This window comes from Anoplolepis gracilipes, chromosome 6, assembly GCF_047496725.1.
Source record: "Anoplolepis gracilipes chromosome 6, ASM4749672v1, whole genome shotgun sequence".
Taxonomy (NCBI): Eukaryota; Metazoa; Arthropoda; class Insecta; order Hymenoptera; family Formicidae; genus Anoplolepis; species Anoplolepis gracilipes.
Window position 1 is genome coordinate 11,579,745 of NC_132975.1, and position 24,744 is coordinate 11,604,488.

The 24,744-nt window shown below is 31.9% G+C and overlaps 6 protein-coding genes across 8 annotated transcripts; 2 read left to right on the forward strand and 4 right to left on the reverse strand.

Annotated features, from left to right (window-relative positions):
• Positions 1–51: 51 nt before the first annotated feature.
• Positions 52–3,077, forward strand: LOC140667149 (TBC1 domain family member 19). The gene is made up of 12 exons (XM_072894874.1): positions 52–170; positions 364–620; positions 696–818; positions 881–1,088; positions 1,191–1,278; positions 1,385–1,445; positions 1,528–1,758; positions 1,826–1,900; positions 1,976–2,210; positions 2,293–2,494; positions 2,571–2,757; positions 2,829–3,077. The coding sequence occupies exons 2-12, from the start codon at positions 513–515 to the stop codon at positions 2,895–2,897; spliced, it is 1,587 nt and encodes a 528-aa protein (XP_072750975.1). The 5' UTR covers positions 52–170; positions 364–512; the 3' UTR covers positions 2,898–3,077.
• A 185-nt stretch (positions 3,078–3,262) lies between these two features.
• Pod1 (coronin) lies at positions 3,263–13,480 on the forward strand. 3 transcript variants are annotated; one of them, XM_072894865.1, is made up of 18 exons: positions 3,263–3,530; positions 4,163–4,378; positions 4,496–4,644; positions 4,759–4,945; positions 5,025–5,319; positions 5,402–5,657; positions 5,813–5,965; positions 7,269–7,652; positions 7,866–8,496; positions 8,564–8,677; positions 8,775–8,945; positions 9,039–9,477; positions 9,564–9,702; positions 9,789–9,995; positions 10,074–10,209; positions 10,296–10,426; positions 10,781–10,870; positions 11,244–13,480. In XM_072894865.1, the coding sequence occupies exons 2-18, from the start codon at positions 4,219–4,221 to the stop codon at positions 11,250–11,252; spliced, it is 3,651 nt and encodes a 1,216-aa protein (XP_072750966.1). In that variant the 5' UTR covers positions 3,263–3,530; positions 4,163–4,218; the 3' UTR covers positions 11,253–13,480. The 3 variants fall into 3 exon arrangements, with proteins under 3 accessions (XP_072750966.1, XP_072750968.1, XP_072750967.1); XM_072894866.1 differs by lacking the exon at positions 3,263–3,530 and adding an exon at positions 3,553–3,800; XM_072894867.1 differs by lacking the exon at positions 7,269–7,652 and having other exon boundaries at positions 3,264–3,530; positions 11,244–13,478.
• A 114-nt stretch (positions 13,481–13,594) lies between these two features.
• LOC140667154 (ubiquitin-fold modifier 1) lies at positions 13,595–15,778 on the reverse strand. Its single transcript, XM_072894878.1, has 4 exons — positions 15,621–15,778; positions 15,365–15,424; positions 13,953–14,083; positions 13,595–13,875 (listed from the first exon to the last, which is right to left on the reverse strand). The coding sequence occupies exons 1-4, from the start codon at positions 15,623–15,625 to the stop codon at positions 13,805–13,807; spliced, it is 267 nt and encodes an 88-aa protein (XP_072750979.1). The 5' UTR covers positions 15,626–15,778; the 3' UTR covers positions 13,595–13,804.
• Positions 14,179–15,358, reverse strand: LOC140667152 (uncharacterized). Its single transcript, XM_072894877.1, has one exon. The coding sequence runs from the start codon at positions 15,315–15,317 to the stop codon at positions 14,361–14,363; it is 957 nt and encodes a 318-aa protein (XP_072750978.1). The 5' UTR covers positions 15,318–15,358; the 3' UTR covers positions 14,179–14,360.
• Positions 15,779–16,093: 315 nt separating the features above from the next.
• LOC140667148 (probable ATP-dependent RNA helicase DHX35) lies at positions 16,094–24,634 on the reverse strand. The gene is made up of 12 exons (XM_072894873.1): positions 24,428–24,634; positions 23,902–24,116; positions 19,108–19,287; positions 18,753–18,893; positions 18,512–18,674; positions 18,271–18,432; positions 17,861–18,007; positions 17,631–17,772; positions 17,184–17,470; positions 16,639–16,944; positions 16,409–16,562; positions 16,094–16,336 (listed from the first exon to the last, which is right to left on the reverse strand). Exons 1-12 carry the CDS (start codon positions 24,453–24,455, stop codon positions 16,210–16,212), a joined length of 2,052 nt encoding a protein of 683 aa, XP_072750974.1. The 5' UTR covers positions 24,456–24,634; the 3' UTR covers positions 16,094–16,209.
• Positions 19,565–23,474, reverse strand: LOC140667151 (ceramide phosphoethanolamine synthase-like). Its single transcript, XM_072894876.1, has one exon. It carries the CDS (start codon positions 21,917–21,919, stop codon positions 20,840–20,842), a length of 1,080 nt encoding a protein of 359 aa, XP_072750977.1. The 5' UTR covers positions 21,920–23,474; the 3' UTR covers positions 19,565–20,839.
• Positions 24,635–24,744: the final 110 nt, after the last annotated feature.

The window sequence follows — 24,744 nt, forward strand, 5'->3', positions numbered from 1 at the left end:
TTGCTTTCTCCACGTCTGACATTCATCAAAACACCGTGTACGCTGTCATGAGGACGGATAGATATTTAACAATCGCCCCATCATACAAATCAAGAGCAACGTGGGATGATTAAAGCATCGTGTCTCGAGCTATCCATACATGATTACTGATAAAATTTTAGAAAAAACATGTACGTATGAGATGCGTTTATATCTGCTTTCGCAGAAATTACCGTAGACTATTATCAAATAAAATACGAATAATTAATTGTCAAGCTAATGCAATGATACAAATGCTAATTCACATTATTACTTGATAGATATATGTATAATGTTAGAGAGATATTTGTAAAATTAATATATTTTTATTTGTCTCTTTTGCAGAGATCAAATGGATCGAGGGCCCAAACTAGAGTTAGTCCAATACTGCAGATGGCGGATGTTACTTGGAAACGCTTATTTAAAAATGGCGCACATTTTCGATTTGCTCTTGCGAGAGAAGGTTTTGTGGAGTACGCAATTATTTTGCGAGAATGGACGAGGAAATCGCGAAAAATGCATCGCTCGACAAAACAGCGCAAAAACTTACCGATGATATGCAGAATATGTCGAATTATAAGGCCCTTTATAACGAGATACAGGTGAAATTGGTTGAATATTAGTTATTAACTGATCGTTGAATATTGAAAATAATTTTGGAATTATCTTATTCGCAGAGAATCGTCGCCTCGCCCGTCGTAGATAAAGATGATTTCAAGAACTCGTTAGTCGCAGCGTTGAAAAATAATGGCTTGGAAACGGAGATCAGAAACACTGTGTTTCACTGGGCACGATCACGGGTACATAGTTGACGCTTCAATTTACATAGAGGATTTATCACTAAATAGAAATTTCTTTATAGGGTTCACTGCATTCTCGATCAGTTTCGCATATACAAATGGCTGATCTAAGTTATTTAAAAAAGACTCAAATTCAATGGGAACGACGTATTCAAAAATCATTAAACTCGACTTGCAGTGAACTAAATATTCCACTGGCTCGTATAAGGCTCACTGCTGATAGAGAAGAATTAGCAGAGAAATGGAATGAATTGAGTACTTATGACATTGGTAAATTTTATATTTTAAATTTGTAAACAAAATATAAATCCTTTTCCTGAAATTATTTAAAATATAAATTAATATGTTTCATAGAGGAAATATTATTTTTAGATTTATCACAATATCGACCATTGTATGCGCCAAAGGATTTTCTGGATGTACTATTCTCAATACGTGATCCTTCTTTTAAAAAGCAACTGTGTGTAATTATATCTAGATTTATCTATATAAAAATTAACTTATTTATATTTCTTAGAAAATAAAAATATATTTGTCATATCAAGTTTTTTATAAAAACATTTTAGAGACGAACTAAATTGGGATTTTAGTCATATACAAATTAGCGTAAAAACACTTGCACAATTGGTATGAATTTTATTCTCAGTTACTTTTGTAATTTATATAATTTATGTAATTGTGTATATCGAATATTGTTATCTTCATATAGAGACATATGTATTCAGAATTAGCACAGGGAATGCCATTACTTGGTGTCAATCCTGATATGCCAGGTACAGAAAATTTTCCAAATTTAGAAGCCGAGCGAACGCATATTGGGGAAAAAGTATTGAATTCAAATCATGCTCCAATTGCTCAAGAATTTCTTAAAAGAGGATCTCCTCGAGCATTGCGCGGTCGTCTCTGGTCGCTCGTTCTTGGATCTGTTATCAAAGATAATGTATGACTAATGTACTAGAGATCATTTATGTCTCATGATGAGATGTAGATAATTCTTTTTCTTTTAGGACATAGAGTATTATGAAGAATTGAAAAATATGGTTTTGCAATATGATATTGTCGTAGACAAGTTGATAATAATGGTGACTTATATTTTTACTTAAATTACATTTTCTTCTTAAGTAAAACAAAGAAATCATATGCTGTTATCACTGTAGGATGTACAATTAACAGCGAGAAACGACGATCAATATTTTGTATTTGAAGATGTCTTGTATAAGACAATGTTGTGCTTTTCAAGAGATTCTGAAATACTTGCACCAGTCACAACTGACAGAAGTGCTGGTGGTCAAGTGATCCATGCGGTTTTGCAAGGCAAACCAGCAACGTTAGAAAATACCTTAGTCTTTCCACCAAGTGGTGTTATCCCATTTCATGGATTCACAATGTATGGTAAGGAATTGCAGGAAACTTTTAAATTTAATTAATTATTATATCAATCTTTTTATTAATTATGAAATCATTTTTATGTCAGCTACACCATTTTGTTATTTATATGACAATCCCTGTGCCATGTATTATACCTTTCGTGCATTCTACTTGAGATATTGGTTTCGTTTACACACTGTGTCAAGTCATGAACAAGGTATAGTTGCTCTCTGTTTACTTTTTGAACGATTACTGCAATGCCATGAACCACAGTTGTGGATCCATTTCAAAAACTTACATATTCAACCGTAAGTTTATTTTTGTCTTTTTTCTTCTATATTTTTATTTGCATAATTTATTAATTTAATATGTACACAATTTCAGTGTAAGAATAGTTTTCAAATGGTTAATGAGAGGTTTTAGTGGTCATTTACCACCTGAACAACTACTATATCTTTGGGATTTAATTCTGAGTTATGATTCTTTAGAAATTATTCCCCTATTAGCAGTGACAATATTAAGCTTTCGAAAAGAAAATTTACTGCAAGTTAATACTCAACAAAATGTAGAGGTAGAAATGATTTTATTAATATATGGATATATATAGCTTTATATTTTTAACATCAATATGGTTTCTTTCAGGCTGTGTTAGCAGATTTATCCTCACTAAAAGTGATGCCTCTGTTGCAGCTAGCTCTTCTTAAGGAATAATATCATTTTTATTACGTATAAAAAACCACATTGTTATAGAATTGGTAAATTGATAATTTTCTTACACATATTATTTTTCTTTTATCCCATATATATATTTTACATTCAGTGATTTTATTCATAAAATATCGATATCGAAATATAATATAAATGTATATAGACATTTTACATATGTCGAATAAATAGTAAACATTATTTGAACTTTATATCGCTAATTTTTCTACGTTGAGAACAATAACAATGTAAATATAAGCCGACATTTAAGATATAATCACCGATATTTATGATATCTGACTTGAAATATCATCGCGTGGGAGGGGTAAAGGTCGCCGGTGTCTCGAAGGGGGAAGGGTGGAGGGGGAATTTTCCTGTTTCCGGCTGTCAACCGTAGAGCTTGGTAGAGCGACGCTGATCGACGCCTGCGGCTCGCTGTCTTCTCGCGTTTATCGTCGCTACATATTTCTGTGAAATTTTGCAGAGAAAACGCGAATAAATAAAATTGACGTCGTGCGTGAATGCGCCTCGATTTGCGGATTGTGAGTATCCCGCTTTCGTCGCGTCGCTCTGCTGACAGCGTCGTTACAACGGCAACGCCGAAGCGGCGATCTACAACAGCCCCACATCGAACGAAGGGTAGGGTGGTTCTCTCACCCCCAAATTATTAGTCATGCACAGCGGTTTGCTCAGCGGTGCCGAACGAGTGTCGCGTCAGCGTTGTTCATTCGTTCGACGCTGTTGTTGACGTGATCTCGAGAAGCGCTGTGCTTGACAGTGTCGATTTCTCCCTGCCATTATTCGCGCCGAGAGCAACGCCCAGCGAATTATTCGCATCTGTATTCGAGTGATCATATTCCTTTACGCGAAATCTACGATTTCGAGAGTTTTTCTCTATAAAAGTTTTCGGTAAAAGTTCTTGCCTTTGTATTGTCAAAGCTGTGTTTTGTCTGTATACGCCTTTCTGAAAAAAGTCCCGATATTTCCTATATATATATATATATATATTCTTTCCTCTATATATATATATATATATATATATATTCTTTCCTCTATATATATATATATATATATATATATATATATATATATATATATATATTATCGTGCGTGTGCTTTATCTCTGATTTAATAAAAATATATATCTTAAGAATGTTGCCAGAGAATACAAATTATACTTAATTATACATATGTCTAACTTGTTTAAAAATTTATTAATATCTATTGAAATTTTAACAAGATATAATATATATTTTTTTTGTTTTTTTTAGATTACATGATTTAAGCAGAGTGTGGATATTTGAATTAAGTTAGTAAGATCCACAAGATGGCTTGGCGTTTCAAAGCATCAAAGTACAAAAATGCCACACCGATTGTTCCCAAGCCAGAGGCTTGTATTAGAGATATTTCTGTGGGATCATATCAAACCTATGGAAATAACATAACAGCGTCTGCAGCGTTTATGGCATTCAATGTTGATCATAATGGTACATATTTGCATTTATCTACAATATATATATATATATATTTCTTTTTTTTGTTAAATTTAATTGATCTAAGTTATACATTGTTCAAATCCAATAATTGTTTCTTTCTTTTCAAAGGATCCAGTTTAGCAGTATTGCAACTGGAAGACTGTGGTAGAAAGAGCAAAACTATGCCATTACTTCATGCACATGCGGATACTGTGACAGATATGGGATTTTCTCCATTTCACGATGGCTTGCTTGCAACTGGTTCTCAGGATTGTCTTGTAAATATTTTATATTTTCTGCAAAACATTGTTAATAAGAAATATTACAAATTTTTTAAATATTTAGAATTTGCATATTTCTACAGATTATATTAATTCTGTTTGTAAAATTAGGTAAAATTATGGCATATCCCGGAAAGCGGTTTAGGAGAATCCTTATGTAATCCGGAATGCACATTCTCGCATCGTCAACGAAGAGTGGAAGCAGTATGTTGGCACCCTTCTGCTGAACATCTTTTAACCACTGCCTCATTTACTAATCTCTCACTTTGGGATGTTCTTTCTCAACAAGAGCTATTCTGTAAATATTTTGAAACTTTATTGGCATTCGCGTCATTTTATTAAATTAATTATTTAAATTTATTTTATGATATTTACAGCTAATAGTGATCACACAGAAGTAATTCAGTCTGTAAGTTGGAAGCAAGATGGTATCATTTTGGCAACATCTTGCAAAGATAAGCAATTAAGGATCATAGATCCACGCGCATCTGCATGTATCGTAAGCTCATGCTCGAGTCATCAAAGTATCAAAGATTCCAGAATAGTTTGGCTAAATAGTGACAGAATACTTACCACCGGATTTGATGCAGCAAGATTGCGTCAAGTTTTCATTAGGGACTTGAGACACTTGAATGAGCCAGTCAAAACATTGGAATTAGATTGTAGCACTGGGTAACTTTCTTTTAATTCGTAGATTTATTTTAAGTTAACAAAAATCAATAATTGTTTATATACGTAATGTTATATATTGTAGTATCCTGATGCCGCTTTTCGATCCTGACACAAATATGCTCTTTCTCGCTGGAAAAGGAGACACTACTATTATGTACATGGAAGTTACAGATAAAGATCCTTATCTAGTAGAAGGAATCCGTCATAGTGGCGAGCAAACTAAAGGAGTTTGTCTGGTTCCTAAACGAGCATTGAATGTAATGCAGGCTGAAGTTAATAGACTATTACAACTCACTTCTAATATGGTGATTCCAATCATGTATCAAGTTCCACGAAAAGTAAGTGTACTAAATATTGTCTATATGAGTTATGTGCCAAGCATGATATATATCTAAATGATTTATAATTTATAATTTAATTTAATTTAATTTATAATTAAATTTCAGATTTTATAATTTAACGATTTATAATTTAATTTATAATTTAATTTCAGACATATAGAGACTTTCATGCAGACATTTATCCAGACACGGCTGGATGCGTTGCTCAAAATAATGCAGCAGCATGGATTAAAGGTCATAATGCATCTGTACCAAAGATTTCACTGGACCCTGCTAAAAGAAACAAAGGAGAAGAACCAATTACCGTAAGTAAACATTTTAATAGCTGTTGTGAATGTGTTCTAATGTCAATCTTAATATCTTACACATTTGAGATAGTTGTAATCATTAAAAAATATTTGATTAAGTATATCTGTAAATATTGATTGTATGATTACTTCAAATTTAAATCATTTATCATTGTGCATGGTTTTCTCATCATCAGAATTTACTTTTTTTGCATTATTATTCCACTTGTTTCACAATAAACTGGACGTTAAAAATAAGCATTAGGTTGTGATATATGTCAGTGTATATTTTTACTTCACACATACAAGCTGCGTTTCCCATTAAATGCTCACGCGTTGAAAACAGTCTCTCCTTGTTGCTTATTATACGTTCAAAAATAAAAAATAAAATGATGCTTTCAGTGCGTGAGCATTCAAAGGGAAGACAGTCACAATGTTTATATAATATACTCTCAAATGGATTTTGTTATTCTAAAGTTTTGGAATATGTAAACAAAAATCAATATTTGATGATATATTTTATAGAACAGATCAGAGTAAAAGTATTACACAACATAATTTTTTTTAATTGCTTGCTAACTTACACCAGCTAGTTTTCTGTCATAAATGTTTGTAATGTATGTGTTTTTATGATTATATGGAGTGCTATAAATTTTAATATGGCTGCTAAGAAAAATTACCTATATATTATCAATATAAGTTTAATAGAAAATATAATGTAATATTTTTAATATGATCTCATATTTAATCTCCTTTCTTTGTAGGATATTATATTTATGAAATTATTTAATTATTGATTTATGCTACTATTTTATTTTGCGCTATTTAATTTTTTTTCTTATGTATTCCATATATATATTTTTTTCACGTTTCAGATATCCAATATATGTTTTATAATTTATACATTAGCACCATTCAAAGTATTATTCCTGGCACGTGTAATATAAGTGGCAATTGATGTTGTAGCTTATTCTACAGCGTAAGTAATAGTACGAAATGTGTAAAAACATTTGTATTGTTTCTATACATAGTCAGAAAGTAGACTTTTTTGTTATTTTCAACAAATTTTAAAAGATTTCAAGAGATTTTAAGTTTTAGTTATTTAAAAGCTTATATATGTCTTCTGTATATTTCTGTCTGTACAAAAAGTATGAGTTATGTATGTATAAGTGTGTGTAAAAGTATGTGAATGTTGCTAAATTGTTGATGTCGTAAAATTATTATATCAAATGCAGAGACGTATCTCAAAAGTGCAAAATCGGACAGTGTAGTTAGATTTGCATACGATTTGCGATCATTAAGGAATTTACCGTACCTCCAGGTACACAAAGGGAACTTAGCAGCACTCAAAGATAATCAGCGTGAAATTAAAGTAGAACAAACGAATCGACAAACGAAACCTTTGGTCATTACCACGCCGAAAGGATTTTCAAAAGTGCAAAGCAACATGAACGAAAATGATAGTAATATAGAGAATGATGCTGAGAAGATCGAAGACACAAAGAAGTCATCCGAGGCGGAAGAAGAGAAGATTAAGATACAAAATGGGGGCGGTCAAGCGGTTCCACCAAAACCTTTGCCGAGAGCATCAAGAACTAACAGTATCTCCGAGGAGGAACCAAAACCAGTAGCACGTCCACGTACATCGCCCAATCCCGGATCAGTAGTTACATCAGTGAATCCTAACGCGATCGGCGGATATAAGGTTATATTCTTAGAAAAGAACACGTTATATATATAATAAGAGGGATATCTGATTTCTGTTATATTTTTGCGTGCGGCCAGTTACTCCCATATTACACTTTCGTCATTATTATCATAACATTACTAACAATCATTTACTTACAAGAACAATTCTTAACAAATGCAAAGACGAATAATATAAATTACCTTCTTTTTTCTTCTATTTATTTTTTAGCCTCGACTTGGTCCCAAACCGTTCCAAGCAAAATCTAGCAGCCAGGAATTTTCGTTCGACAAAGTCTTCTCTGTACCTGTCGCACCGAATAATGATAATAATACCAACGGTTATCAGAACGAAGTTAACAACGTTGTAGAGCATAACACGGAAGCAGATAAATCGCCGACTTTTACACCTAACGAACGCGCAAAGGATACGGAAAATGGCAAGAGCGATTCTAGCTCCATCGAGGAAGACGCTAATTCGAGTGACTCTGGTTACAAGCCGAAGACACCGTGCACCGCGGAAAGACGCAAAGTGTTCGAAACGAAAGTAAAAGACGAGTCACCCGAGAATGAAGATGTTGGAAACTTTGAACGTGGTACAAACAGGAATTCGATCGCTGAAAGACGGCGTCTTTACGAAAGTCGATCCGTATCGGTCACTGATGGGAATTTGGCGGAGAAGGCGATGGGTTCGCCGACTATGTTGAGACGAAGGGATTCCTTTAAGACAAAAAGCGAGATGATTAAGGAAGACGAAACGAAAAAGAGCATTCCTATGTTGCGGCAGCAGAGTATGGATCCTAAATTGGAAAAGGTGGAGCCGGTTGTGACACTAGCTTCCAAGAGAACATCGACAGTTTTTGGTGAGAACCGTGATACATTTTGCGAAACTTTTTTTTATACATTCCTTATTTCTTGATCATTATGCAGGAAAAGTATCCAAATTTCGGCACTTGAAGGGTACACCAGGCCACAAATCTACACATATCGAAAATATACGTAATATTAGTCGTCAAATATCCGGCGAATGTGATGGCTTTCATGGTAAAATTGTTTTCCTCCAAGTATAGAGTCTCTCTATATTCTAAAAGAGATTTGGATGATAAACGAAATATAAAATTTTTATTTTATAAATTTGTAGCTAATCCCGATCGAGTAGCTGTACCTTTGAGTGGCCCGGGTGGAAAGATAGCAGTGTTGGAATTGAAGAAAACTGGGAGACTACCGGATGGAGTTATGCCAGCATTGGTTCATGGCGCGACTGTAATGGATTTTCAATGGGATCCATTCGATAATCAGCGATTGGCAGTTGGTAAAGTTTTGAAAATTATTATAAAAAAAGTATTATGCGTACTAAATTTGAAAAAAGATTAAGACATATAGACTTGATTTGCTTGCGCTCTAGCTTGTGATGATGGAATAATTCGATTATGGGAAATACCAGAGTCTGGTTTGGCAGAACCTACAAATGAACCGAAGCATGTTATAGAAGCTCACGCTGATAAGATTTATTTGATCAAATTCCATCCATTGGCGTCAAACGTTCTCGCGTCTGCTTCGTATGATATGACTGTTAAAATTTGGGACCTGTCGCTCTTATCGTCTACCGAAACGGCGATTGCGAAGATTATATTGATCGGTCATACGGATCAGATATTTAGCTTGGCATGGTCACCGTGCGGTCAGTACCTTGCTAGTACATGCAAAGATGGCAAATTACGAATCTACAAACCTCGATCTAGCGACGTTGTTGTGAAAGAAGGGAAAGGTCCAGTTGGTACGAGAGGTGCGAGAGTTATATGGGCACTCGAAGGCAGATATCTCGTTGTAATGGGATTTGACAAGTAAGTATAATACAAATGTTTGTTTTATGATAAAAAAGAGAAAAAAAGATACAGAAAAAGAAATAAGTGTATTCTATATATTTCAGAGTTTCTGAAAGACAAATTTATGTATTTAAAGTGGATAATTTAAATACTCCTTTAAATACTGTTGGATTGGATGTTTCACCTGCCATATTGATGCCATATTACGACGAGGATAGTTCTACGCTTTTCTTAACCGGACGTGTAAGAGATTTTTTCTGCAATCAAGCATGTTTTAATCACATGTGTGAGAAACATTTACTCTACTAATATTGATATATTATTTTTAGGGTGATTCTACAATATATGCATTTGAAGTAACCGAGGAACCTCCATATTGCTGCCCGTTAAGCCATCACAGGTGCAGTAGTTTGCATCAGGGTTTATCATTCCTTCCAAAAAATAAATGTGACGTGGCCATTGTAGAGTTCGCCTCTGCTTTGAGGCTAACAAATAATACAATAGAGCCTTTGAGTTTTACCGTGCCGCGCATAAAGGTATATACATAACTAAAAAAAATAAATGTGTATTTTGATATAAAAGTAAGCTGTTATATTATTCGCTTTTTTAATTAGAGTGAGTTATTCCAAGATGATCTCTTTCCTCCAACTAAAGTTATCTGGAAGCCGACTTTATCTGCGGCAGAATGGTTTAACGGTTGCAATAAACAGCCATCTAGAATAAGTCTTAAACCACCTGGTATGGATAATTGTAAGTATTGTAAAAGATATATATTGTATTGTGAAAATAAGAGATAATATCCCGATTATCTAATACACGCGAGTTTTTATTTGTAGTAACTGAGAATCAGTCACAAAGTGCAGTTACTCTCCCTCAAGTCGCAAACAAACCATCCTCGACCCCTTTCTCTGCACAACCCTTCAATAGACTAGGATGGAATCCGAACATTAAAGCGAAACAAGAAGAGGTAAGAGGGCAATAAAATTTATACATTTTACATATGCTTTAATATAAGTAAATATTGTTCTAATAATTATTTATAAAAATACATATCATTAAATCAAATTTCATTTAGAAATGAAAAATTACAATGCACGTTTGAAATTGTGTAGCTCTTTATTGATATATAGTATTATAAAGTATGTGACAAATTTGTCATAAATTAATCATTTTTTAATCTTATTATTAAATAATAAAATAGATGTTAGATTATTAAAAAAAAAATAATTTAAAATAATTTTGAAAAACTTTCTTCATCATTCTTATTATGTAAGACATTTTTATTTTTATTCTATGTGATATTATTTTGTATATGTACCAGATGCAGAAAACTATGAGTCATTTTGTGGGAGATGTTATCCAATATTCATTGGAACAAGACCACATGGAAGGTGTTGAAGAACATGAATGGGTAGATATCTTATTTGTTATTTTATATTTTGGTTTCTTAAGTAGCTATTTAATTATCAATAGCTTATTTATTATTATCAATATTTAATTATTAATAGCTATTATTAATAGCTTAATTCTCTCCATTATTTTTTAATAATTACTATGTTTTGTATATTGATACAGTGTATGTTGCTAAACGATTTTTATTTAATATATTTGCTATTGTCTTATGAAAATGACTTTTTTCAGAGATAAAGTTATATGTTGTATTTTAATAAAAATAGTAGCAGGAAACGTCAAGTTTTGAAATATTGAAAGAAATTGTATATAAAATTTATTTGTGAAAACAATTAATTAATGATGATGACTAATATTAGGATTTGTTATTTTAGGATGAGTGAAAATTGAGAACCTATGAATAAATGCAAACTGATAAAACATAAATCTGAGCATGGTTGTTGGGAAGCCATAAAATTAAAATTATATATCGAAAATGGCGCAAGAATATCACAGTATTACTGTTTATAAAGAAGAAGAAATGTGAAAATTGTATCTGAGAAATATACTTCCAACGATTTTCTTTTTGAAGAGGTAAGAGATAAGTACAGTGTTTTATATCAATTTACAACAAATATTTAATACTCATTTTTTCGTAAACCTAGCTTAAGATTTTTGTAAACGCATTTTTCAACGTATAGAAAAATAAGAATTCAGGCCTTGTTATAAACGTTAATTTAAAGTAAAAAAAATAAAAATTAAAAAAAAATTAAAAAACGAAACAAAGTGTACGACACAAGTGATTTATAATCTTTGTAATCAATGCAGTATTTGATATATAGTACAGCATTGATATGAAAATACTGTTCTTATAAAACCAAATGTGTGATTATAACTCTAGTCTCAAATGATTTTTCTTCAACTGCTGATTTCTAATACATTTCTAGCTACAAATAATAGTATTATTATTATCACTATAGAGATTATATACATATATATAGATATAGAGAATGCTTATATGTTAAGAGAATTGAGAAAAACTTATATAATACAATTTGACAATAGCTTCTATCCATTTAATGAATATCAGTTTGGAAGTTTAGTGGATGAGTAATTCTTCTTAGAGCAAATATGCTAGTATATTCATTACGCTTTCCAGTACCAAGTGTGAACGAGTATCAACTGTATCAGAGACAATTATTGACAAGTATTTAATTATTCGCTAGAAATCAAATGTGTATTAGAATGAAGGATTTTTTGTGTAAATGAGAGAAAAATTCAAAGCATGTGCCATTTGCGAAGCGACAGACATAATATCCAAAATCTGTCACTAATAGAAGGAAAAAAAAGCAGTATTATATCAATATTAAATCTTTAAATGTAATTATTCCTCTCGATGAAGTCAACATTCCTTATTTAACATATAATGCTGCACCATACACAGTGCCAGATTTATCTTTATTTCGGCAGACAAGTATCAATAATGGTCTCAATGTATATGTAATATTATCTATCATCGTATATACATACATATATGTGATAATAGAGCAAGCGAGACACTGTCGTCGCAGAATTGTGAAACAGAGGTTTTTTACGATATTTCATATCCTTATACGCACATATAAAAAAAGAATATTATACAAGATAACGGATGCGACGCGTAATAAATATTAAGTCATAAACCATTAACTTAATCGTATTGCGAAGTGTATTACGTCTCGATTGATGTACTACGTTGAGCACTCTGCAAGATTCGAACGATATTAATTTGGAAAAAATGATTGGTCTTTATACTTTTCTTATTAAATAGAATATCATAGATTAATAACCGATCGCTTTTCACACAAATAATATTTAGATCAGAATGTTTTGTCTTTTTGATATGTATTGTAGATTAATCATACAAAAAGTTATAATATTACGTCCCTTTAATCGATAATTAAAAAACAAGTTTTATAATTAGCAATTTATAAATCCCAATATTGTTTTTCATTATAAAAAAATTATTTATTGCGACGAAACTTTATCATATGGTACACACATTGGCACATGAATATACTTGATGATAAATATAGTGCCAAAAATCCATTACCAATGGTATTTTTTGTATCTTGCATATTTTAGGCCTGTAAGATGTTTCAAAAGCATTCGAAAGTATTAACAAATTTTCTAAACCTGTGTCAAAAATGAAAAATAAGATAAAACTTTATTAAAATTTATTCTATTTATATCGTTCATACTTCTGATCTTTATATGAATGAATAAAAAAAATAGATGTAACAGTATTAAAATTATAATGCATCTTTTTTTATTCGACTATTCACGCGCGTATATTAAATATTCCGCACAATTATAATTCAGATTTTTAACCATTTTGCAGTTTTTAAATCTGTTTATGTGACCAGAGTCTGAATAATTAAGCACAATCTTTTACAGCATAAAATTTACGAGATGAAGATCTAATAGGAATATACGAGACACTTCGAAAGTTTTTTGCAACTTGATCTTCTGCTCTGTAAATGATCGCTGTCTAAATAATTTTATATCATATAATAATATACCTTTATATCAATCTTATACCATTCATGTATTTCAGCTATAAAATCTTTTTATCAAAAAATTCTAATCATTTAATTTTAATATCCATTTCCAGTGTCCTCTACTTTCATTATATCTTAAAGAAAACTGTAAGTATAAAATAAAAGTTTTTATTTAATAAAAATTTTTTATTACAATCATAGATTTTTAGGAAACAAACATTTTTGCATCAATTAGTTCAGAAAACAATATATGGAATGTTATTATTGTAAATAAATTTAACCTTTTATATAATCTTGTGATATATACATTTTATAACATTCAGCCAATATTAACTTATATTGTTTTCTTTTATTGTTTACAATAAAATAACTATATGCAAAGATATAATAAAAATAAATATACAATATTATATGAATTATTTACTATATCCAACGCGATCTCTGGGAATCAATCTAAGTTCCATGCCATGTTTAAGAAATACATTTCCTGAAAGCATATATACAATTGATCATTATATATTTAAAATAGAGATATCATAATATATTAGAAAAAAATGTTATTACCTGCAGTTTGTTGAGGATTGATTCCTATACCATCGTCAGTAATTATGGCTGATGTAGCTGATGGCACTTTAAATTCCTCAGCAGCAAATTGTACTACAGCACTAAATGGGGTACCTTCTGGTACACTAAGTCTGCAATTAATACATGCATTTTTTATTTCCAAAATACTATAAAATTATACATAATGCAAAAAGAAATATATAAAAATAAAGAGATATATAAAAGTAAATATATTCCTCTCATGTAATGTTTTTAATATTTCATAATTTAAAAATGTGGTAATGTTTTATTCTGTTAAAAAGACAGATTTACTTGCAATAGAAGCAATTTATTTATTTCTTTTTGTTACAAATTTTGTTATACAAAAATGATTTGTTATTACAAGTCATATATATAAAATTTATAAAGTCAACTCAAAATATCTATTTCAATATTATTCCATATATCATTGTCTGGTTGAGTTTTAACGGCAGACATTCTATTGTATACCAGTTCGCAAATTACACGAGGACCGCTTAATAAAATTTTCATTATCTTGCAGAGATGTTTATATTGAAATTTAAAATCTGAGCACCATTTTTCATCTACCAAGTACATATTTCGACCAAAGTAAAATATTGCATCAATAAAATCTATACAAAAGCTATTATCTTTTTGAAGTAATTTTAAAAGTAATTTCTTGTCAGTATTTATAAAAGCTATGCATATTTCAGGATCATAGTGAATTAGTTTTGAACTAAAAATTTGTATAATTAATTTTCTAATTGTATCATCATGCGATTCTATTGTTAAATGTATCAGTCTTGAAACATGACCATCATTTAACATCTTATTTATACATTTTTCTAATTCACTTTGATCTTTATTAGCTATTGCCATTTGCCATGTCATAATTAATGCCTCATCCTCCATGTTAGATAATGGTACCCCTAATTCTTCTAAAGACTCTATAACCATATTTGTGGCAAAGGATTTACTTATGACTTGATTTAGGAAAGCATTTAATCTGTCACAACCAAAATGTTGACTGTATAATTTTAAATATTCATCTACTATCTCAGTGGGAATATAACTATCCTTCAGGTAATGTTCTAATAATTTATCACAAGCTTTCTCCAAATCAGAGCATGTGATATTTCGACTTTGTGGAAATAATTTTCGTTCTGATTTGCAACGCAAATATTCTTCAAATGTCAATTTTATGTTTTCAGCTTGTACTTTTTTAATTGCAACTTCGATGAAATAGGCACAATTAAAAGCCTGTATCATGTTTTCCACGGTTATTTGATCACTAACAATCGGACTTTGCAGCAACGCGAAAAACACGTCGATAGTTTTAAAAACTTCAGAGTCGACAGCTTGCATTCTATTGTAAATAATCAAGATGCAATTTATCCTAAACAGCCACTTACACTTTGTATGGTAGCTTGGGATCAGACGTGAGAGTTATTCTGAAAGTAACTTTGTTCGACCTGGAACATATAATATTTTGCATCAGCACGTTACATCGCATTCTGTGTTCAATAAAAAATGTCAAACTAACAAAACATATGGTTTCATCAAAATTAATGTACATGTCTCTGGATACATTCAATCTTTCTACATTGATATTATAAAAATTGTAGAAAATACATTATAAAATTTGTATATACATTAAAAAATACATACGCCATAGCTGCTCAACGAGTATATAGTATAAAATATGATAAAATGGTTTCAAATGCAATCCAACTTGTAAACACTTGTAAATGCTTACAGCTTCCAGTAAGACTTAACCTCTATTTAAGAAAAGCAAAGTGAAACAACAACCATTGGCTACAAAGGAAATTTAACAGCAGCGCGACTACTGGCAGCTTCATGCAACTATAATTGGACAATCAACAGTCAACAGGGTCCGCTATCAGTATTGTGATACTACTGATTACTGATACAGAAATTTTCTAATTATTTTTAGACTCATTTATGATAGTCATAAAATCTATATTTTTTACTTTATATTCAATACACATAATACAGAATTTAACATATAAGATATAAAATTATTTATTATAAATAAAAAGTATATAATACAGTAAACTTTATGCTAAAATGCAACTGTGCATTTTGAAAAATACTGAAAAACTAATACTAATATATTTTAATATATATATCACATTTGATATTTTTACATTCATTATAAATAGAATATAATTTTTTACATGTCATATTAAATATGTTTGCTTATGTACATCTGCTTATTAGCTTTCCTGAACAGATTCTAAACAGATTCGATAGATGTACTTTCATAAAAATGTGGTGCTGCTTCCAATAACATTTCTGGCTGAATAACTGTCAGATCCTTCATATAAGTTTTATTCGTTTGCAAAATTTCACAAAACAATAACCTAAAATAAGATAAGATTGAATAAACCAAAAGATTCTAACAGATTCAAGCAAAGAATTTCTCTTGTACTTACCATTGTGGTTGTTGCAGAGTATATAAGCAGCTATTTGGATGAATATATAAATCCTTGTTACCTCGAACCGTTCTGTACACACCTGCATAGTGTAAATATGCTGCTTTAGGAAAGAGACCAGCTGTCAGACACTTGAGAATTTGTTCAACATTCCCTAAAAGATTGACAATAGTTATATTTTCGACCAGAATTTAATAGAAATTACATTTCTAATTAAATTTAAATTCTACCATTGCAGGAAGTCAGTGAAATGGCCAAACGTTTCAACATCTTGTGCATTTGTGTGCGAATTTCTGTAGCTCTCCGCAAAGCTTTGTGATTGAGAAAATGTTTCTGGCACCAGGCGGACGTTTTATTTTGTTCAAAACCTGTATAGACATTCAGCAAAGTAAGGAGATCTCCCTCTTCCACTTCAAACTTGCGATGCGCTATTCTCGCTTTCAAAGCCGCTTGTCCTCCACCAGGTTGTATAAAAATATTCTGAACTTGCAGCATGGCTAATATCGTTGTAATCTCGACAGAACATCCCATCTCACCTACCCCAATAAACGAAAATTTATTACTAAAATGTATTACCTTATTTATAATTTCATGGTATAGCTCCGTATTTTAGAGCTTGAGAAATTTTGATTTGACTTGATTTTACACATTTATAATATTTCTGTATTATCTACATTGTATTTTTACGCACTACTCTAGAAACTGAATATAATTGAAATATAAATTAATTGAAAAATAAATAATAGAATATAATTGTTAATATAATTGTTTTTACCAGAGGCAATTAAGGATTTCGCCAGCACCGGCTCCAAAGGCATCTCCGCCATCGTTAAGCCTAATGGTGTCGTCAAATCGCCGTTATTATCGATTGCACCTAATGCATAAAGCAATTCTAATCCTGTGACTAGATTCTTGCTTGGCGGTGCAGATGGAAAATTAAATCGCAACACGTTGTCGATGCCTAGTGCTTTTAGTTGCAGAACCGCCGGCGCTAAATCTGATCGTTGCATTTCTGGTGGAGTAGCCGCGAACAATTCAGTGTAAGCCTCTTCCGTATATAATCTATTATTAAATTGTAAAATATTTTTTATTACAGCCTCTATAATCACAAGTTTAATAACGATAAAACGACTATCTATTCTATAATATATATATATATATAATCTTAATTATTTAAAACGTACAAAACGCATGCAAATATTAGCTTGTTTGCTTGCTTCACCTAAATGCTTTTCCTGTACGAATGCGACCTGCGCGACCGGCTCGTTGATCGGTGGAAGCTTTCGAGACTGGTACGATAACAAGATTGTTCGTTTGTGTTTCCGCTTCGAACCAGGGCATCTTGACAAAACCGCAATCGATTACTGCACAAAGTTACGATTACGTTATTCCATCGAGTCAGGAGCGCCGAGTTACTATTTAAAAGAAAAAAAATGTATAGCTAATATATACCATAAACGATATTTGGAATGGTGATAGACGTTTCCGCAATGTTAGTCGCTATAATAACTTTGCGAGTGTCCTTAGCGGCCCTCCAGAACACTTTCAGCTGTTCCGCGTTTGGAAGCGATCCGTACATCGGTAATGGAAGAAGTTTCTCTGAAAAATAAAATATTATTCGTTTCAGAGAGAAGACAGAAAACAGAAAGTAGACTGTTAATTTTATAAAAGATCGTTAAGATATAAAAATTTTCTTTTTTCTTTAACAAGGCGTCGAGTAACCATAAAAGTTTTTGGATCGTTATCTTGTCGCCTTTACAATAAATAATGAGAAATGTTAAAATAGCATAGAGAATAATTTTAATTGTTGCTAAAAAAGATAATAGGTTTGCTTTATAGAGATTTTAAAAACGTTTTTTTACGTTTGCCATCTTTTATGAGTTTTGCGTGTTCCGACAAGAGAGAAACAGCTTGATCGACTTCATCGAGTCCCGTGAGAAACGCCAGGATGTCGCCCGATTCCTCTGTTTCGTGTATTTTTAGAACGGTGTCTACTACGCCGTTAACGTAATTTGCTACTGGCTCTGAAACACGATACAGCCTTAATTAAATAATAGAAGAGTCATAACGATGAATTAGTCGCGAATGACGTTCTATGTATACCTTTCAGAAAGAAAATATCTACTGGATATAACCGCCCCTCGATGCTTATTATAATAGCGCTATCTTTACTCGAGTCTTTGGTCGTATTTACATTAAAGAAGTCTCGAAGTTCCTCTGCGTCAACCGTCGCCGATGAGACGATAACTCTTAGACTTTTCCGTTTCTACAACAATAAATTTGTATTTATCAAGTTTTGCGCGAAAAAACTTACGTCTCTCGATAAATATCTCAATGAATTTACTCTGATTATTTTTTTCAGCAATCCCATTATAATATCAGTCAAGAGCGTTCTCTCGTGCACTTCATCTAAGATAATGACCGAGTAGCTTGTCAATAACGGGTCGCTCATTAATTCTCTTAGAAGAATACCCTCTGTCATGTACTGTAGAAAGGTAATTTACGTCTTACAACATTTTCATAATAATATACATAATATTAACTGTACAATAAACATTAATATTCTAATTTATTATAATACAAATTATATATGAAATGCAAGTATATGAGAGAAAGAACTATGTTCTTTCGCAATGAATTAAAACTATCCTTTAGTGTAAAAATCATATTTGTATTATATTCGTTTCATAATATTGCACCTTAATCTTGGTTGTTTCATCGGTATAATCATCAAAGCGTATGCAGTAACCCACGGTGGTCCCTAGAATACAATTGCGTTCGTCGGCCACGCGATTCGCTAGAGATGTGGCTGCTACTCTTCTGGGTTCCGTGATGCCAATCTTTTTTCCGTCTGCACACCATCCTGCTTCAAGAAGGTACTGGAGGAATAATAATATAATTTATACATACTACGATTTCGTTTTAAAACTTTATATATAAAAAAATAAAAGTTGTGTTTGACGAAAATATGATATCCACATAAATTATTATGTGCCTAAGCATGAATAAATTAATTGCTATTATACAAAGAGGAAAATATATATACTATAGAAAAAACATATTTATAATTCTAGAAAATCTATACCTACAATATGCCATATGTATATGATTTTTATTTTTAAACAGAAGAGACACACAGAATGAATACACAGCATATTTCAGACGTTGTTCATATAAAAACATTTTATTGTACATTTTTGTTATATAAAAATATACAAGACAAGAATCGGAGCGTTACAATAAAATTCGACGCGGGAAACCTTAGATATATCTCAAACGCAACTATCGACATTGATTGTCGGCGTATTGCGAAACTTAGTTTTTCCCTCTTGTACACGTAACAAGTTTTTGCGTACGTCCATTTTATTCGTGCTGCAGTTAGGTAACACTCTTGGCACTGGATTAGATAAAAATGCGTAACTGCAATCAATAACTGATCTATTTAAATATAGATACAATGCGATTGTCTTGTAAATGTAAGAAAAAAAGAAAAAACTTTCAAGTGTTGTTACTCTGCAAGAACTTTGGCTGTCGCTTAAAAGCGTTATTTATATTACGCACATTATAATTATATATATAAAAATTTCAGTATTATCATGAAAATTACGCGCATCAAGAATATATACTTATAACAATATAATATATATCATATATATATATATACTATATACATATGAAATACCTATAATTTATATTTTTATAATACTAATATATATACATTTAAATATTTATATAAATTATATATGATATATATTATATTTTTCATATTATATATATATATATTATATTACTAAAAACCAACAAAATTATAATATTAAGAATACATACAATTATATAAAACCTTTTTACTTTATAAATAAGTATTTATAATCGAACAATTTTTTTTTTAAAAGATAAGACGAAAATAAGCTACGATATTTTTTGAATTTTGCTAGTCTTAAATTTCTATGTTTTGTCCTATGAAATTTTTTCAATTTCATACTGTTGTAATTTTTTCGATTTGATATTACTGTTAATACGACGTGATTTGATATATTATTATATAAAGTGTAATTTATTTTTATATAATTAAAATTTTGTTTTCGAAGACGTGGATATCTGCAACATTCTCGCGGAAGAATTAACAATGCAATTTATTTAATTCGAAAATCACAACACATACATATACACACACGTGCGCGCGCGCACACCCAGTCTCATAAGTTCCTTAATTTAAAAATCCCTTAAACCAGTTTCAACCTATATTAAACCTATATTAAAAAAAAAAAAAAAAAAATACATATAATGAAAAAAATTCACGTAATAAACGCACATAAGCATATAATTAAAAAAAATAATAAATATTTAAAGCATAGTTTAAAAATGAACTCATCAAGTAAATTTTAATTATTACAGACGTATAGAATATTCACAATAACAAGAAGCAAATTGTCATGGACTAGGAAGCGCATACAAGGAAAAGAACCGCAGACTCTCGTTCACCGATGATACCTCTACATAAGCATACGCATTAATATAATGAAACTCGCTGATAAAAACAAGTAATAACAGGACGGAGGGCAACTGCCACCACGCGAGTCTAACGTATTCCCAAATGCGATCTATAAATATTGCCAGAAGCATATAATCCATCATCGCATGAAAATTGAAGGTCTTCCAGGCAAGTGCGACGGTCCAGAAGGAGGGGCTCCTAAAAACAGTCGTTTGCCTATCATAGAGATCTTTCCGGTTGATCGGAAGAATGCTACTGTCAGTCTCGAGAAGATCCTGATATACGGATATGTATCGATTCCAAGCGACGCTCGTCAGGGAAAAGTGCAGGCCCACCATTAGCATGTTGTACAAGGGCGACTTCCAGAACGGGACGGAGGAGACGGCACTGTTGGACGTCGATGACGTTCGAATGGGCAGTCGTTCGTAACCGGCGCGGCGATTGGAATTGCGTTTCAGAAATAGAAATACTGCAACTACGAGAGCGATGCAGCCGAGGCCATCGCAAACACCGTCGACAAAGTAACCGATAGAACCAAAATCCGATCTCTCACCATCAATATTGAGCCTTGTCCTGGCCACGTGGCCGTCTAGGTCATCTAACCAAGCTCTAACTTGAAACAGGACGGTACCTATTCGTCTATGAGAGAGAGAATTACGCGTGATGTATCGGGCGCCGACTACAGCAATCACTACGTGAGAGACACTAATAATGTTCGGCGTCAGCCACGTCCAGAGACGACTGATGCCCAGCAGGTAATCGACTAGGCTCGCCAAGGGACTCAGTATATAGTGATTAGGATGATCCAACATCATGGCTTTCACGGTCACTGTACAAATTGGATTTATATTGCATAAAATTGGTGAAGAATACGTCGAAACCTGCGTGTCGTTTACGCGCGGACGAACATCGTAATCCTGCACTCTGAAATAAAGTAGCAGATCCATCCCGACGAAGTACACTGAGAATAACAGCAGAAGCACCAGGATTGTCTTGTTGATTAACATTGGCAGCCACATCTTCGGAAATTGCGTCGTTAATATCACTTGTTGTTTTATTTTTCTTAATATTCTTTTTCATTCAAATCGATTAGCCCATACTAGTTTTTTAACTTTAATTATTTCATATCATTATTTCTTGATTTAATTAAAATAACTATTTATATTCTATTGTCACCGTTGATTATTATTCTTCTTTATCATTTAGCGTTGTTATGTTCTGAATTCAGCTTGTGCATCATGTATGCATCACGTCTCACGAAAATCTTGTCAAAGTATACATTCTCTCATTGCTTCGGCACGGATCGATTGCCAGAACATTATTATTGTGATAAGTCCTCTTCTCGTCTCTGGATATATTCCACGACATTTTTTCGATGAGTCACATTTCCATCTCGACGCAATAAAGCGTTAATAGCTTGAAGAAAATCGTTTCTTGCATCGTAAAAACAGACTCGATGATGTGACGTTCACTAATAAACACTGACACTGTCTTGCAATAAATATTAAAGTCACTCCTCGACGTCGCGATCGGAGATGCACTTTTGCCGCAGGATTGCACAATGGTTTTCACTCTGTCACGTCGTTGTCGCGCGATATACTGATATACTTTGTAATACGTTGCGATTCTTAAATACGACCGTTATCAGTATACCAAAAACTTATATCAAGCCTCTTCATAGATCAGACTATGGCGTCGCGTCGGCCAATGTTTTTGGTCTTTCCGGCACAAGAACTAGAAACACAGCAGTCAGACACGCGTGTGTATCCCGCCACTGACTCTTTTCTGTTTTTTTTCTCTCTTTCAAAGGTCGTCGATCGTCGCATAATCGTCGAGCCACGCGGTCGTGCCACGCTTAACGGAGGAGGAGAGACAGGGAGAGACAGAGAGAGGGAGAGAGAGAGAGAGAGAGGGGAGAGGGAGAAACAAAGAGAGAGAGAGAGAGAAAGAGAGATGGTTGCCGTCGTTACCTCTACTGATCACAGGCTTCACTCCATTCTGTAATAGGTCAATATTAGAGATTGACCCATGGCTATTTCTAATTCAATTCGAGAAAACTCGGCGCGCACTGGACATCGATGGGAGTTGTGTTAAAATGTATTTCTCACAGGGAAAGGAATTCCGCCCAGAGATCAAACAAATACGATAAGAATGACAGAAGGAGCGTCTTTTCTCGCGCACTTTCTTCGAATCTCTGAAGGCTATCTTTCCACATTAAATGCCCTCATTATAGTTAAATCCTAGAATCCACAGAACACCCATATGTGAAATTCTATTTATACCGCGGTGTTGAATTTCATTTTGAGATGTCAAGAGGTCGTATATATATAAATAGAAAATGTTATCACTAACGATGCTTGCCACATTTAGCACTGCATGTAAATCGCGAAGATAAGAATCTTTATTTCACGCAATGCGTGAATAATCGATGGCAACAAAAACTATTATTTGGCATTTGAGGCCAACATGGTAGACATTACACACATTGTATATTTTTGGTATATAAATATAGATTGTTTTGATATTGGATAATCTCCAACAATATATGCAACAAAATTTTGTAAATTTTAGTCATGTTCAGAATATTTAACAAAGAAAAAATCACCTTGTGATATCCAAAAATATTTGTTATCATGTGATACAATTATCAAATATCAGAGATATGATATCATGTCATATAAATGTATGTATATAGTTATATCACGATATAGAATGGAACATAAAAAAAAAAAAAAAAAAAATATGTAAATGAATAAATAAAACTCTTTTTCAGTAACTTGTATATCTTTTGAAAAAATAAATAACTCTGAAGAAGATGCCACAGATTTTTATAATTTGAACAAAAGAATCATTATTTCTCTTCTCTTTTTGATATTATTTTAATAAGATATTTTGCAGACTTATTAATTTTCATATTTGTAGAAATCAAAATATTTATGTGAATATGGCATTGCAGACTCTCTGTCATCTTAAAGATATAAATTACACATTCGAGTCTCACCTGAGGCACTTGTGTGCTTTTACCACAGCCTGTTTCGCCCACTAAAACCAAGGTCTGATATTTTTCCAATAAGTAAATAATGTGATCCTTATTTTTAAATATGGGCAGTCGTTGACGCTGCATGTCAAGTGCAAGTGAATGATGCGCATTGTAAACAAATTGTGTTGACGAGTGGGCATCAATATCTGGTTTATCCTCCTGCCATATGCTTTCTCCTAATAAAGTTGTTGAATGAGTAATTGTTTTTTTTTGCAATTTATAGATAGCAAATAAATATACTTTCTAATATATTTTTATTAAACTATATAGATTAGTTAAATCTTCAAAACTATGAAATGATAATATAATTGATATAAATATAATTTATATTTATCTGATTCTGATATAATTGACAATATGAATATAATCTTTATTTATCTCAATCTGATATACCTCGCAAATCTTAATATTTCATAGTATAATAAGAAATAGTAATTGTATATAATTTGATTAAATTATAACAAACACATGATTAACATAACCTTACCTGGTTTGGCGAAAAATGGTCGAAACATTTTTAGAAGAGTTTAAAACAGAGCGTTTTAACGTAAGAAAATTTACATATTATTATACAAGTAATTATAAATTATTCAAATAAAATACAATTAAATATACTTGTCAGTACTATGCAAATATTTAAGATATTGTCCAAGTCTAAACTAAACAATTACAATGGCAAGTTTTGACTCGTATGATAGATGGCTCTTGCTATTGTCATTTAAACGTTGGTTACCCGCGAATTTTATTAATGAACGATCACACACAAAATTGTATAAGTTAATATCCGATTGTGAGTGATATCAG